General features: G+C 46.7%; 1 protein-coding gene across 1 annotated transcript in view; it reads left to right on the top strand.

The window, feature by feature from the left end:
* The window catches only part of tmem8b (transmembrane protein 8B), a 291,112-nt gene that overhangs the window by 257,792 nt on the left and 19,324 nt on the right, over nt 1–13,996 (top strand). The window contains exon 11 of the mRNA XM_042331174.1: nt 3,515–3,661. Within this exon, the coding sequence (XP_042187108.1) occupies nt 3,515–3,661 (147 nt within the window). The remainder of the gene's footprint in view (nt 1–3,514; nt 3,662–13,996) is intronic.

Here is a 13,996-nt window from a genome sequence, read left to right as displayed (position 1 = left end):
ACTCATACACACACTCACATACTCACCCCCCACCACACACACTCACATACTCACACTCATACACACTCATACACACACTCTCTCTCACCCCCACCACACACACTCACATACTCACACTCATACACACTCATACACACACTCTCTCTCTCACACCCCCCACCACAAACACTCACATACTCACACTCATACACACTCATACACACACTCACATACTCACACTCATACACACTCATACACACTCATACACACTCATACACACTCATACACACACACTCACATACTCACACTCATACACACACTCAAATACTCACACTCATACACACTCATACACACTCATACACACACTCTCTCTCACCCCCCACCACACACACTCACATACTCACACTCATACACACTCATACACACACTCTCTCTCTCACCCCCCACCACACACACTCACATACTCACACTCATACACACTCATACACACACTCTCTCTCACCCCCCCACACACACTCACATACTCACACTCATACACACTCATACACACTCACATACACACACTCACATACTCATACTCATACACACTCATACACACACTCACATACTCACACTCATACACACTCACATACTCACACTCACACACACTCATACACACACTCTCTCTCACCCCCCCCTCCACCACACACACTCACATACTCACACTCATACACACTCATACACACACTCTCTCTCTCACCCCCCCACCACACACACTCACATACTCACACTCATACACACTCATACACACACTCTCTCTCTCACCCCCCACCACACACACACATACTCACACTCATACACACCACACACATACATTTTACACTCATTATGAACTCACATACTACACTAACACACTGAATAACATTGGTACAATACAGACATCCTCTGTCTCAGTTCCTCTTTGCAGCTGTAATGGTTCAAGATACTTGTTACAACATTTTACTAGTAACCTTCTCACCACACACACTCACATACCCAGGGTAGACACATGTGTTTACACACACTCTCATTTAGGACTCTGGACACAATACACCCACCAACCCCCACACACATACATTTTATTGTCATTATGAAGAATAATTAACAGTGAATAACATTGGTGAATACAGACATCCTTGTCTAGTTCCTCTTTGCAGCTGTAATGGTTAAGATACTTGTTACAACATTTTACTAGTAACCTTCTCATATGTTGCATACAATACCCAGGGTAGAGAGATGTGTTTAACCTTGTCATTTAGGACTCTGGAGTTTAATATGATACCCAGGGTAGAGAGATGTGTTTAACCTTGTCATTTAGGACTCTGGAGTTTAATATGATACCCAGGGTAGAGAGATGTGTTTAACCTTGTCATTTAGGACTCTGGAGTTTAATATGATACCCAGGGTAGAAAGATGTGTTTAACCTTGTCATTTAGGACTCTGGAGTTTAATATGATACCCAGGGTAGAGAGATGTGTTTAACCTTGTCATTTAGGACTCTGGAGTTTAATATGATACCCAGGGTAGAGAGATGCGTTGAACTGAATGACTCTGTGACATACAAGACGTATAAAACATGAAGGAAGTTGTCAGTCAATCCCTCTGCTTTCCCTCTGCAGCTTTGTGGAAGGCTGTGTTTATTTGGCAGCTTTGTGTAAGGGCTGTGTTTATTTGGCAGCTTTGTGTAAGGCTGTGTTTATTTGGCAGCTTTGTGTAAGGCTGTGTTTATTTGGCAGCTTTGTGTAAGGCTGTGTTTATTTGGCAGCTCTTTTACATTTAGTTTTACTTTTATCATTCGTTATATTGTAGTCCTATTTCATCCTTCCATCCTAGTTGTCACCAGTCAACTAAAGCTCTGGACAGTTTTAGTCACAGTCAATTTCCGTTAACTATAAAATAGAGATTCTGACATGACCAGAGCAAAAATGGCCGATATGAAGGTAAAGATTATCAAAGACATGAATGTTTCTAATTAAATTACAATTGAAGTGTTCTGGCTGGCATCAGTTCAAAAGACAGATGAGAAGCAACATCGTGTCCTGGCTGATGAGAAGCAACATCGTGTCCTGGCTGATGAGAAGCAACATCGTGTCCTGGCTGATGAGAAGCAACATCGTGTCCTGGCTGATTAGAAGCAACATCGTGTCCTGGCTGATTAGAAGCAACATCGTGTCCTGGCTGATGAGAAGCAACATCGTGTCCTGGCTGATGAGAAGCAACATCGTGTCCTGGCTGATGAGAAGCAACATCGTGTCCTGGTTGATGAGAAGTAACATTGTGTCCTGGCTAATGAGAAGCAACATCGTGTCCTGGCTGATGAGAAGCAACATCGTGTCCTGGCTGATGAGAAGCAACATCGTGTCCTGGCTGATGAGAAGCAACATCGTGTCCTGGCTGATGAGAAGCAACATTGTGTCCTGGCTGATTAGAAGCAACATCGTGTCCTGGCTGATGAGAAGCAACATCGTGTCCTGGCTGATGAGAAGCAACATCGTGTCCTGGCTGATGAGAAGCAACATCGTGTCCTGGCTGATGAGAAGTAACATCGTGTCCTGGCTGATGAGAAGCAACATCGTGTGCTGGCTGATGAGAAGCAACATCGTGTCCTGGCTGATGAGAAGCAACATTGTGTGCTGGCTGATTAGAAGCAACATCGTGTCCTGGCTGATGAGATGCATCATCGTGTCCTGGCTGATGAGAAGCAACATCGTGTCCTGGCTGATGAGAAGCAACATCGTGTCCTGGCTGCTGAGAACCAACATCGTGTCCTGGCTGCTGAGAACCAACATCGTGTCCTGGCTGATGAGAAGCAACATCGTGTCCTGGCTGATGAGAAGCAACATCGTGTGCTGGCTGATGAGAAGCAACATCGTGTCCTGGCTGATGAGAAGCATCATCGTGTCCTGGCTGATGAGAAGCAATATCGTGTCCTGGCTGATTAGAAGCAACATCGTGTCCTGGCTGATGAGAAGCAACATCGTGTCCTGGCTGATGAGAAATTGTCCATTAGTCTCACTTGGAATTTTTGTCTCGTTACAATTTTCGTCAACAAAAATTAAAAGCAATTTGTCTCGTTATCGTCATTAGTTTTATTCAAGAAAAATTGTTTCAGCAAAGTTATTATTGATGAAATGAAATGAACACTGGTGTAATGGAACACCGACATAGAGCCCAGATTACCAAAATATTACTGATATTAAGTACTCAGACAATGTTTCTACATAACCCAACATGAAGATATACAGTTATTCACTACAAGGCTCTCTACCACCACCATGCTTCACCATAGGGATGGTGCCAGGTTCCCCATTCATGGCCTGCTCATTATGGCATAGAAAAGCATGTGAACAATACACACTCCATGTTTTCACAACTGAATACTTCACATTATCATCCTTATTTTTATGAATGTAATTTATTTATTCCAGTTCTACCATTTTATTATTTTCTTAACTGTGTTCTATTCTAGTTCTACAATGCTACAGTATTTAATGTTATATATTGTGTATAATTTCAGTTCTACCATGCGTGTGACCAGCCTGGTATCGTGGTGTTTTGTATCATGGAATACGATGTTCTCCAGTTCTGTGACTTTCTGGGTTCCCTCATGTCTGTCTGGGTCACCGTCATCTCTATGGCCCGGCTCAAGTCTATCATTAAACAGGTTAGTGCTCTATCCAACTCTATGCCCAAGCTCAAGTCTATCATCAAAGAGGTTAGTTATGTATCACAGGGGGTTGGTGGCACCTTAATTGGGGAGGACGGGCTGGTGGTAATGGCTGGAGCGGCATAGTGGAACGGTATCAAATACATCAAACACATGGTGTCCAGGTCTTTAATGCCATTCTCTCCATTCAGGACATTATTATGAGACGTTCTCCCTTCAGCAGCCTCCTGTTTTATGTACAGGGCATTCAGAAAGTATTCAGACCCCTTGACTTGTAACACATTTTGTGACATTACAGCCTTGTTCTAAAATTGATTAAATGTTTTTTTTCCTCATCAATGTACACACAATACCCCATAATGACATCACAATACCCCATAATGACATCACAATACCCCATAATGACATCACAATACCCCATAATGACATCACAATACCCCATAATGACATCACAATACCCCATAATGACATCACAATACCCCATAATGACATCACAATACCCCATAATGACATCACAATACCCCATAATGACATCACAATACCCCATAATGACATCACAATACCCCATCACAATGACATCACAATACCCCATAATGACATCACAATGACCCACAATACCCCATAATGACATCACAATACCCCATAATGACATCACAATACCCCATAATGACATCACAATACCCCATAATGACATCACAATACCCATATTGACATCACAATACAATACAATACATATTGACGAAGCGGACACAGGTTTTTAGACATTTTTGCAAATGTATTAAAAATAAAAAAACAGAAATACCTTACTTATATAAGCATTCAGATCCTTTGCTATGAGACTCGAAATTGTGCACAAGGATGGCGCCGACAGAGATGGTCGCCTCGCTTCGTGTTCTCAGGAAACTATGCAGTATTTAGTTTTTTATGTATTATTTCTCACACTGTTACCCCAGAAAATATTAAGTCTTATTACATACAGCCAGGAAGAACTATTGGATATAAGAGCAACGTCAACTTACCAACATTACGACCAGGAATACGACTTTCCCAAATCAGATCCTCTGTTTGGTCCATCACCCAGAACAATGGATCGGATCCCAGTAGGCGACCCGAAACAATGACGCCGCAGAAGGGGCAGACGGAGCGGTCTTCTGGTCAGGCTCCGTAGATGGGTTCATCGCTCAACGCTCCCGAGTTTACTACTCGCCAATGTCCAGTCTCTTGACAACAAGGTAGACGAAATCCGAGCAAGGGTTGCCTCCCAGAGAAACATCAGAGATTGTAACATTCTCTGTTTCACGGAAACATGGCTCACTCGGGATACGTTATCAGAGTCGGTACAGCCACCCGGTTCCTTCACGCATCGCTCCGACAGAAACAAACATCTCTCTGGTAAGAAGAAGGGCGGGGTGTATGCCTAATGATTAACAAGTCGTGGTGTGATCATAACAATATACAGGAACTCAAGTCCTTGTGTTCACCTGACCTAGAATTCCTTACAATCAAATGCCGGACCACATTATCTACCAAGAGAATTCCCTTCGATTATAATCACAGCCGTGTATATCCCCCCAAGCAGACACTTCGACGGCCCTGAAAGAACTTCATTGAACTCTATGTAAACTGGAAACCACATATCCAGAGGCTGCATTTATTGTAGGTGGGGATTTTAACAAGGCTAATCTGAAAACAAGGCTCCCTAATTTTTATCAGCATTTCTGGATCATTGCTACTCTAACTTCCGTGACGCATACAAAGCCCTCCCTCGCCCTCTTTTTTGGCAAATCTGACCATGACTCCATTTTATTGCTCCCAGCCTATAGACAGAAACTAAAAAATGCCCGTGCTCAGGTCTGTTCAACGCTGGTCTGACCAATCTGATTCCACGCTTCAAGATTGCTTCGATCACGTGGACTGGGATCTGTTCCGGACAGCCTCAGATAATAACATTGATGTATACGCTGATTCTGTGAGCGAGTTAATGAGCAAGTACATCGGTGATGTTGTACCCACTGTGACTATTAAAACCTTCCCCAACCAGAAACCGTGGATTGATGGCAGCATTCACGCAAAACTGAAAGCGCGAACCACTGTTTTTATTCAGGGCAAGGCGACCGGAAACATGACCGAATACAAACAGTGTAGCTATTCCTTCCGCAAGGCAATCAAACAAGCTAAGCGTCAGTATAGAGACAATGTAGAGTCGCAATTCAACTGCTCAGACACGAGACGTATGTGGCAGGGTCTGCAATCAATCATGGATTACAAAAAAATCCCAGCCCCGTCGTGGATACCGACGTCTTCCTCCCAGACAAACTAAACAACTTATTTGCTCGCTTTAAGAACAATACAGTGCCACTGACACGGCCCGCTACCAAAACCTGCGGGCTCTCCTTCACCGCAGCCAACATGAGTAAAATATTTAAACGTGTTAACCCTTGCAAGGCTGCCGGCCCAGATGGCATCCCCAGCCACGTCCGCAGAGCATGCACAGACCAGCTGGCTGGTGTGTTTACGGACATATTCAATCCATCCTTATCCCAGTCTGCTGTCCCCACATGTTTCAAGACGGCCAACATTGTTCCTGTTCCCTAGAAAGCTAAGTTAACTGAGCTAAATGACCATCGCCCAGTAGCACTCACTTCAATCATCATGAAGTGCTTTGAGAGACTAGTCAAGGACCATATCACCTCCACCCTACCTGACACCCTAGACCCACTCCAATTTGCGTACCGCCCCAATAGGTCCACAGACGGCGCAATCACAAACACACTGCACACTGCCCTAACCCATCTGGACCAGAGGAATACTTATGTGAGAATACTGTTCATCGACTACAGCTCAGCATTTAACACCATAGTGCCCTCCAAACTCGTCATTAAGCTCGAGACCCTGGGAGTGTGGTGTCAGGAAAATAACCTCACACTCAACATCAACAAAACAAAGGAGATGATCGTGGACTTCAAGAAACAGCAGAGGGAGCACCCCCCTATACTCACATCGATGGGACAGTAGTGGAGAAGGTGGAAAGTTTTAAGTTCCTCGGCGTACACATCATGGATAAACTGAAATGTTCCACCCACACAGACAGCGTTGTGAAGAAGGCGCAACAGCCCCTCTTCAATCTCAGGAGGCTGAAGTAAATTCGCTGTCGTCGAAAACACTCACAAACTTTTACAGATGCACAATCGAGAGCATCCTGTCGGGCTGTATCACCGCCTGGTACGACAACTGCTCCGCCCACAACCGTAAGGCTCTCCAGTGGGTAGTGAGGTCTGCACAACGCATCACCAGGGGCAAACTACCTGCCCTCCAGGACACCTAAACCACCCGATGTCACAGGAAGGCCAAAAAGATCATCAAGGACATCAACCACCCGAGCCTCTGCCTGTTCACCCCGCTATCATCCAGAAGGCGAAGTCAGTACAGGTGCATCAAAGCAGGGACCGAGAGACTGAAAAACAGCTTCTATCTCAAGGCCATCAGACTGTTAAACAGCCATCACTAACATTGAGTGGCTGCTGCCAACATACTGACTCAAATCTCTAGCCACTTTAATAATAAAAAATTGGATGTAATAAATGCATCACTAGTCACTTAAACAATGCCACTTTATATGATGTTTACATACCGTACATTACTCATCTCACATGTATATACTGTACTCTATACCATCTACTGCATCTTGCCTATGCCTCACGGCCATCGCTCATCCATATATTTATATTATTTATACATATTCTCATTCACTCATTTACATTTGTGTGTATAAGATAGTTGTTGGGGAATTGTTAGATTACTTGTTAGATATTACTGCACTGTCGGGACTAGAAGCACAAGCATTTCTTTACACTCGCATTAACATCTGCTAACCATGTGTATGTGACCAATACAATCGATTGGAGTCCACCTGTGGTAAATTCAATTGATTGGACATGATTTGGAAAGATACACACCTGTCTATATAAGGTCCCACAGTTGATAGTGCATGTCAGAGCAAAAACCAAGCCATGAGGTCAAAGGAATTGTCCGTAGAGCTCCAAGACAGGATTGTGTCGAGGCACAGATCTGTGGAAGGGTATCAAAACATTTCTGCAGCATTGAAGGTCCCCAAGAACACAGTGGCCTCCATCATTCTTAAATGGAAGAAGTTTGGAACCACCAAGACTCTTCCTAGAGCTGGTCACTCTGCCAAACAATCGGGGAGAAGGGCCTTGGTCAGGGAGGTGACCGAGAACCCGATGGTCTCTCTGACAGAGCTCCACAGTTCCTCTGTGGTGATGGGAGAACCTTCCAGAAGGACAACCATCTTTGCAGCACTCCACCAATCAGGCCTTTATGGTAGAGTGGCCAGACGGATGCCTTTTTTTTTACTCTTCAGTAAAAGGCACATGACAGCCCGCTTGGAGTTTGCCAAAAGGCCCCAACAGGACTCTCAGACCATGAGAAACAAGATTCTCTGGTCTAATGAAAACCAAGATTGAACTCTTTGGCCTGAATGCAAAGCATCACATCTGGAGGAAACATGGCACCATCCCTACGGTGAAGCATGGTGGTGGCGACATCATTCTGTGGGGATGTTTTCAGCTGCAAGGACTGGGAGACTAGTCAGGATCGAGGGAAAGATGAACGGAGAAAAGTACAGAGAGATCCTTGATGAAAACCTGCTCCAGAGCACTCAGGACCTCAGACTGGGGCGAAGGTTCTCCTTCCAACAGGATAATTACCATAAGCATCACAGCCAAGACAAAACAGGAGTGGCTTTGAGACAAGTCTCTAAATGTTCTTGAATGGCCCAACCAGAGCCCGAACTTGAACTTGATTTAACATCTCTGGAGAGACCTGAAAATAGCTGTGCAGCGACCCTCCCCATCCATCCTGACAGAGCTTGAGATGATCTGCAGAGAAGAATGGGAGAAACTCCCCAAATACAGGTATGCCAAGCTTGTAGGGTCATACCTAAAACTCAAGGCTGTGATCCCTGTCAAAGGTGCTTCAACAAAGTACTGAGCAAAGGGTCTGAATACTTATGTAAATGTGATATTTCAGTTTTTTATTTGTAGTAAAATTGCAAACATTTCTAAAATCCTATTTTTGCTTTGTTGTTATGGGTTATTGTGTCTTGATTGATGAGGGGGGAAACAATTGAATCAATTTTAGAATAAGGCTGTAATATAACAAGATGTGGAAAAGTTCAAGGGGTCTGAATACTTTCCTAATGCACTGATGTAAATTATTAATGTGTGTATTATGTAGTAGTGTGTCTGTTGTTTTAATGTATCTTCCACATTCATACTAATATATATACTATATATATAGTATATATATATATATATATATAGTATATATATATATACTAAACAAACATATGACATCAAATAGGGGTTCAACTGACTGACAAAATAAGGAGGTAAATGGTTGGCCAAAATTACAATATTACACAAAAATCTAAATGCAACATGCAACAATTTCAAATATTTAATCTAGTTACAGTCAATTGAAATAAATTCATTAGGCATTAATCTATGGATTTCACATGACTGGGATTACAGATATGACTCTGATGGTCACAGATACCATAAAAAATGGTAGGGGGTGTGGACCAGAAAACCAGTCAGTATCTGGTGTGAAAACCAGTCAGTATCTGGTGACCACCATTTGCCTCATGCATCGTGACAAATCTCCTTCACATAGAGTTGATCAGGCTGTTGATTGTGGCCTGTGGAATGTTGTCCCACTCCTCTTCAATGGCTGTGCGAAGTTGCTGGATATTGGCAGGAACTGGAACACTTTGTAGTACACTTCAATCCAGAGCATCCCAAACATGCCCAATGGGTGACATGTCTGGTGAGTATGCAGGCCATGGAAGAACTGGGACATTTTTAGTTTCTAAGAATTGTGTTCAGATGACATGGGGCTGTGCAGCCAGCCTGATGGTGCAGCCAGTCTGATGGTGTAGCCAGTCTGATGGTGTGCCAGTCTGATGCATTATCAGGCTCTCATATGGCTCATCGTCAGACAGACGAAGGACACAGTGATGTTCTCTTCTAGGAATTGTGTTCAGATGACATGGGGCCGTGCATTATCAGGCTCTCATAGGGTCATTGTCCATTTGGAAGACCCATTTGCGACCAAGCTTTAACTTCCTGACTGATGTCTTGAGAAGTTGCTTCAATATATCCAAATAATTTTCCTTCTCATGATGTCATCTATTTTGTGAAGTGCACCAGTCCCTCCTGCAGCAAAGCACCCCACAACATGATGCTGCCACCCCCGTGCTTCACGGTTGGGATGGTGTTCTTCGGCTTGCAAGCCTCCCCCTTTTTCCTCCAAACATAACGATGGTCATTATGGCCAAACAGTTTCATCAGACCAAAAAGTACGATCTTCGTCCCCATGTGCAGTTGCCAACCGTAGTCTGGCTTTTTTTATGGCGATATTGGAACAGTGGCTTCTTCCTTGCTGAGTGGCATTTCAGGTTATGTCGATATAGGACTTGTTTTACTGTGGCTATTAAAATGTATTTCTCTGGCAACAGCTCTGGTGGACATTCCTGCAGTCAGCATGCCAATTGCACGCTCCCTCAAAACTTGAGACATCTGTGGCATTGTGTTGCGTGACAAAACATTTTAGAGTGGGCTTTTATTTTCCCCAGCACAAGGTGCACCTTTGTAATGATCGTGCTGTTTAATAATCAGCTTCTTGATATTCCACACCTGTCAGGTGGATGGATTATCTTGGTAATGTAGAAATGCTCACTAACAGGGATGTAAACACATTTGTGCACAACAAAACAATTTAAGATAAATAAGTGAGTGTGGAACATTTCTCTGATCTTTTATTTCAGCTCATGAAACCATGGGACCAACACTTTACATGTTGTGTTCATATTTTTGTTCAGAATAGTTCATCTCCATAGATAATCTACACATTACAGAGACATACAGTAGAACCACCTTCACATTAGAGAGAAGTAGATAAGCTGATACAAAGACATAGGAGTCAGTAATCTGTCACCGTTTATTCTCTGGTTGTTGACATTCTGCTGTATTCAACAGTAAACACTATCAGGAACTTCCTCCCTTCTTCTCGCTCTACCTCTCTCCATCCCTCTCTCCTTCTGTCTCACTGACAGAGACAAAATGAGTGACAAAGAGAGAGAGAGAGAAAGGGAGAGAATGGGAGAGAAGTGGAGAGTGATGAAGAAATATTGAGAGAGAGCGAAAGAGGGAAAGAGAGTGCCCGACCAAACATCTGCTGTCTTCTAGAGGTTTTCATTTTGCTGAGCAGTGCAGAACGCAGCCACTAATCAAATCACACATGTCAGACTGGCAGGGGAGGAGAGCTTTGTGTGTGCATTTGTGTGTGTGTGTGTGTGAGTGTGATGAGTGAGTGAGTGAGAGTGTGAGTGAGAGAGTGAGAGAGTGAGTGAGTGATCAGCACCTGCTAGAAGTATAATGTAAACTGCCCACTGCTGCAGCCTGATGGTGTAGCCAGCCTGATGGTACAGTCTGATGGTGTAGCCTGATGGTGCAGTCTGATGGTGCAGCCTGATGGTGCAGCCTGATGGTGCAGCCAGCCTGATGGTGCAGTCTGATGGTGTAGCCTGATGGTGCAGTCTGATGGTGCAGCCTGATGGTGCAGCCTGATGGTGCAGCCAGCCTGATGGTGCAGTCTGATGGTGCAGCCTGATGGTGCAGCCAGCCTGATGGTGCAGTCTGATGGTGCAGCCAGCCTGATGGTGCAGCCTGATGGTGCAGTCTGATTGCGCAGCCTGATGGTGCAGCATGATGGTGCAGCCAGTCTGATGGTGCAGCCTGATGGTGCAGCCAGCCTGATGGTGCAGTCTGATGGTGCTGCCTGATGGTGCAGTCTGATGGTGCAGCCTGATGGTGCAGACTGATGGTGCAGACTGATTGTGCAGCCAGATGGTGCAGCCAGTCTGATGGTGCAGCCAGTCTGATGGTGCAGCCTGATGGTGCAGCCTGATGGTGCAGCCAGTCTGATGGTGCAGCCAGTCTGATGGTGCAGCCAGTCTGATGGTGCAGTCGGATGGGGCAGCCTGATGGTGCAGTCTGATGGTGCAGCCTGATGGGGCAGCCTGATGGTGCAGCCAGCCTGATGGTGCAGTCTGATGGTGCAGCCTGATGGTGCAGCCAGCCTGATGGTGCAGTCTGATGGTGCAGCCTGATGGTGCAGTCTGATTGCAGCCTGATGGTGCAGCATGATGGTGCAGCCAGTCTGATGGTGCAGTCTGATGGTGCAGCCTGATGGTGCAGCCTGATGGTGAGCCCTGATGGTGCAGACTGATTGTGCAGCCAGATGGTGCAGCCAGTCTGATGGTGCAGCCTGATGGTGCAGCCAGTCTGATGGTGCAGCCAGTCTGATGGTGTAGCCAGTCTGATGGTGCAGTCTGATGGTGCAACCTGATGGTGCAGCCAGTCTGATGGTGTAGCCAGTCTGATGGTGCAGCCAGTCTGATGGTGCAGCCAGTCTGATGGTGCAGCCTGTCTGATGGTGCAGCCAGTCTGATGGTGCCAGCCAGTCTGATGGTGCAGCCAGTCTGATGGTGCAGCCAGTCTGATGGTGCAGCCTGTCTGATGGTGCAGCCAGTCTGATGGTGCAGCCAGTCTGATGGTGCAGCCAGTCTGATGGTGTAGCCAGTCTGATTGTGCAGCCAGCCTGATGGTGCAGCCAGTCTGATGGTGGAGCCAGTCTGATGGTGCAGCCAGCCTGATTGTGCAGCCAGCCTGATGGTGCAGCCAGTCTGATGGTGCAGCCAGCCTGATGGTGCAGCCAGTCTGATGGTGCAGCCAGTCTGATGGTGTAGCCAGTCTGATTGTGCAGCCAGCCTGATTGTGCAGCCAGCCAGATGGTGCAGCCAGTCTGATGGTGCAGCCTGATGGTGCAGCCTGATGGTGCAGCCAGCCTGATGGTACAGTCTGATGGTGTAGCCTGATGGTGCAGTCTGATGGTGCAGCCTGATGGTGCAGCCTGATGGTGCAGCCAGCCTGATGGTGCAGTCTGATGGTGTAGCCTGATGGTGCAGTCTGATGGTGCAGCCTGATGGTGCAGCCTGATGGTGCAGCCAGCCTGATGGTGCAGTCTGATGGTGCAGCCTGATGGTGCAGCCAGCCTGATGGTGCAGTCTGATGGTGCAGCCAGCCTGATGGTGCAGCCTGATGGTGCAGTCTGATTGCGCAGCCTGATGGTGCAGCATGATGGTGCAGCCAGTCTGATGGTGCAGCCTGATGGTGCAGCCAGCCTGATGGTGCAGTCTGATGGTGCTGCCTGATGGTGCAGTCTGATGGTGCAGCCTGATGGTGCAGACTGATGGTGCAGACTGATTGTGCAGCCAGATGGTGCAGCCAGTCTGATGGTGCAGCCAGTCTGATGGTGCAGCCTGATGGTGCAGCCTGATGGTGCAGCCAGTCTGATGGTGCAGCCAGTCTGATGGTGCAGCCAGTCTGATGGTGCAGTCGGATGGGGCAGCCTGATGGTGCAGTCTGATGGTGCAGCCTGATGGGGCAGCCTGATGGTGCAGCCAGCCTGATGGTGCAGTCTGATGGTGCAGCCTGATGGTGCAGCCAGCCTGATGGTGCAGTCTGATGGTGCAGCCTGATGGTGCAGTCTGATTGCGCAGCCTGATGGTGCAGCATGATGGTGCAGCCAGTCTGATGGTGCAGTCTGATGGTGCAGCCTGATGGTGCAGCCTGATGGTGAGCCCTGATGGTGCAGACTGATTGTGCAGCCAGATGGTGCAGCCAGTCTGATGGTGCAGCCTGATGGTGCAGCCAGTCTGATGGTGCAGCCAGTCTGATGGTGTAGCCAGTCTGATGGTGCAGTCTGATGGTGCAACCTGATGGTGCAGCCAGTCTGATGGTGTAGCCAGTCTGATGGTGCAGCCAGTCTGATGGTGCAGCCAGTCTGATGGTGCAGCCTGTCTGATGGTGCAGCCAGTCTGATGGTGTAGCCAGTCTGATGGTGCAGCCAGTCTGATGGTGCAGCCAGTCTGATGGTGCAGCCTGTCTGATGGTGCAGCCAGTCTGATGGTGCAGCCAGTCTGATGGTGCAGCCAGTCTGATGGTGTAGCCAGTCTGATTGTGCAGCCAGCCTGATGGTGCAGCCAGTCTGATGGTGGAGCCAGTCTGATGGTGCAGCCAGCCTGATTGTGCAGCCAGCCTGATGGTGCAGCCAGTCTGATGGTGCAGCCAGCCTGATGGTGCAGCCAGTCTGATGGTGCAGCCAGTCTGATGGTGTAGCCAGTCTGATTGTGCAGCCAGCCTGATTGTGCAGCCAGCCAGATGGTGCAGCCAGTCTGATGGTGCAGCC

The sequence above is a fragment of the Oncorhynchus tshawytscha genome, linkage group LG12 (assembly GCF_018296145.1).
Source record: "Oncorhynchus tshawytscha isolate Ot180627B linkage group LG12, Otsh_v2.0, whole genome shotgun sequence".
Lineage (NCBI taxonomy): Eukaryota > Metazoa > Chordata > Actinopteri > Salmoniformes > Salmonidae > Oncorhynchus > Oncorhynchus tshawytscha.
The sequence above is the reverse complement of the archived record's forward strand: the minus strand, read 5'-3'. Positions and strand labels throughout refer to the sequence as shown.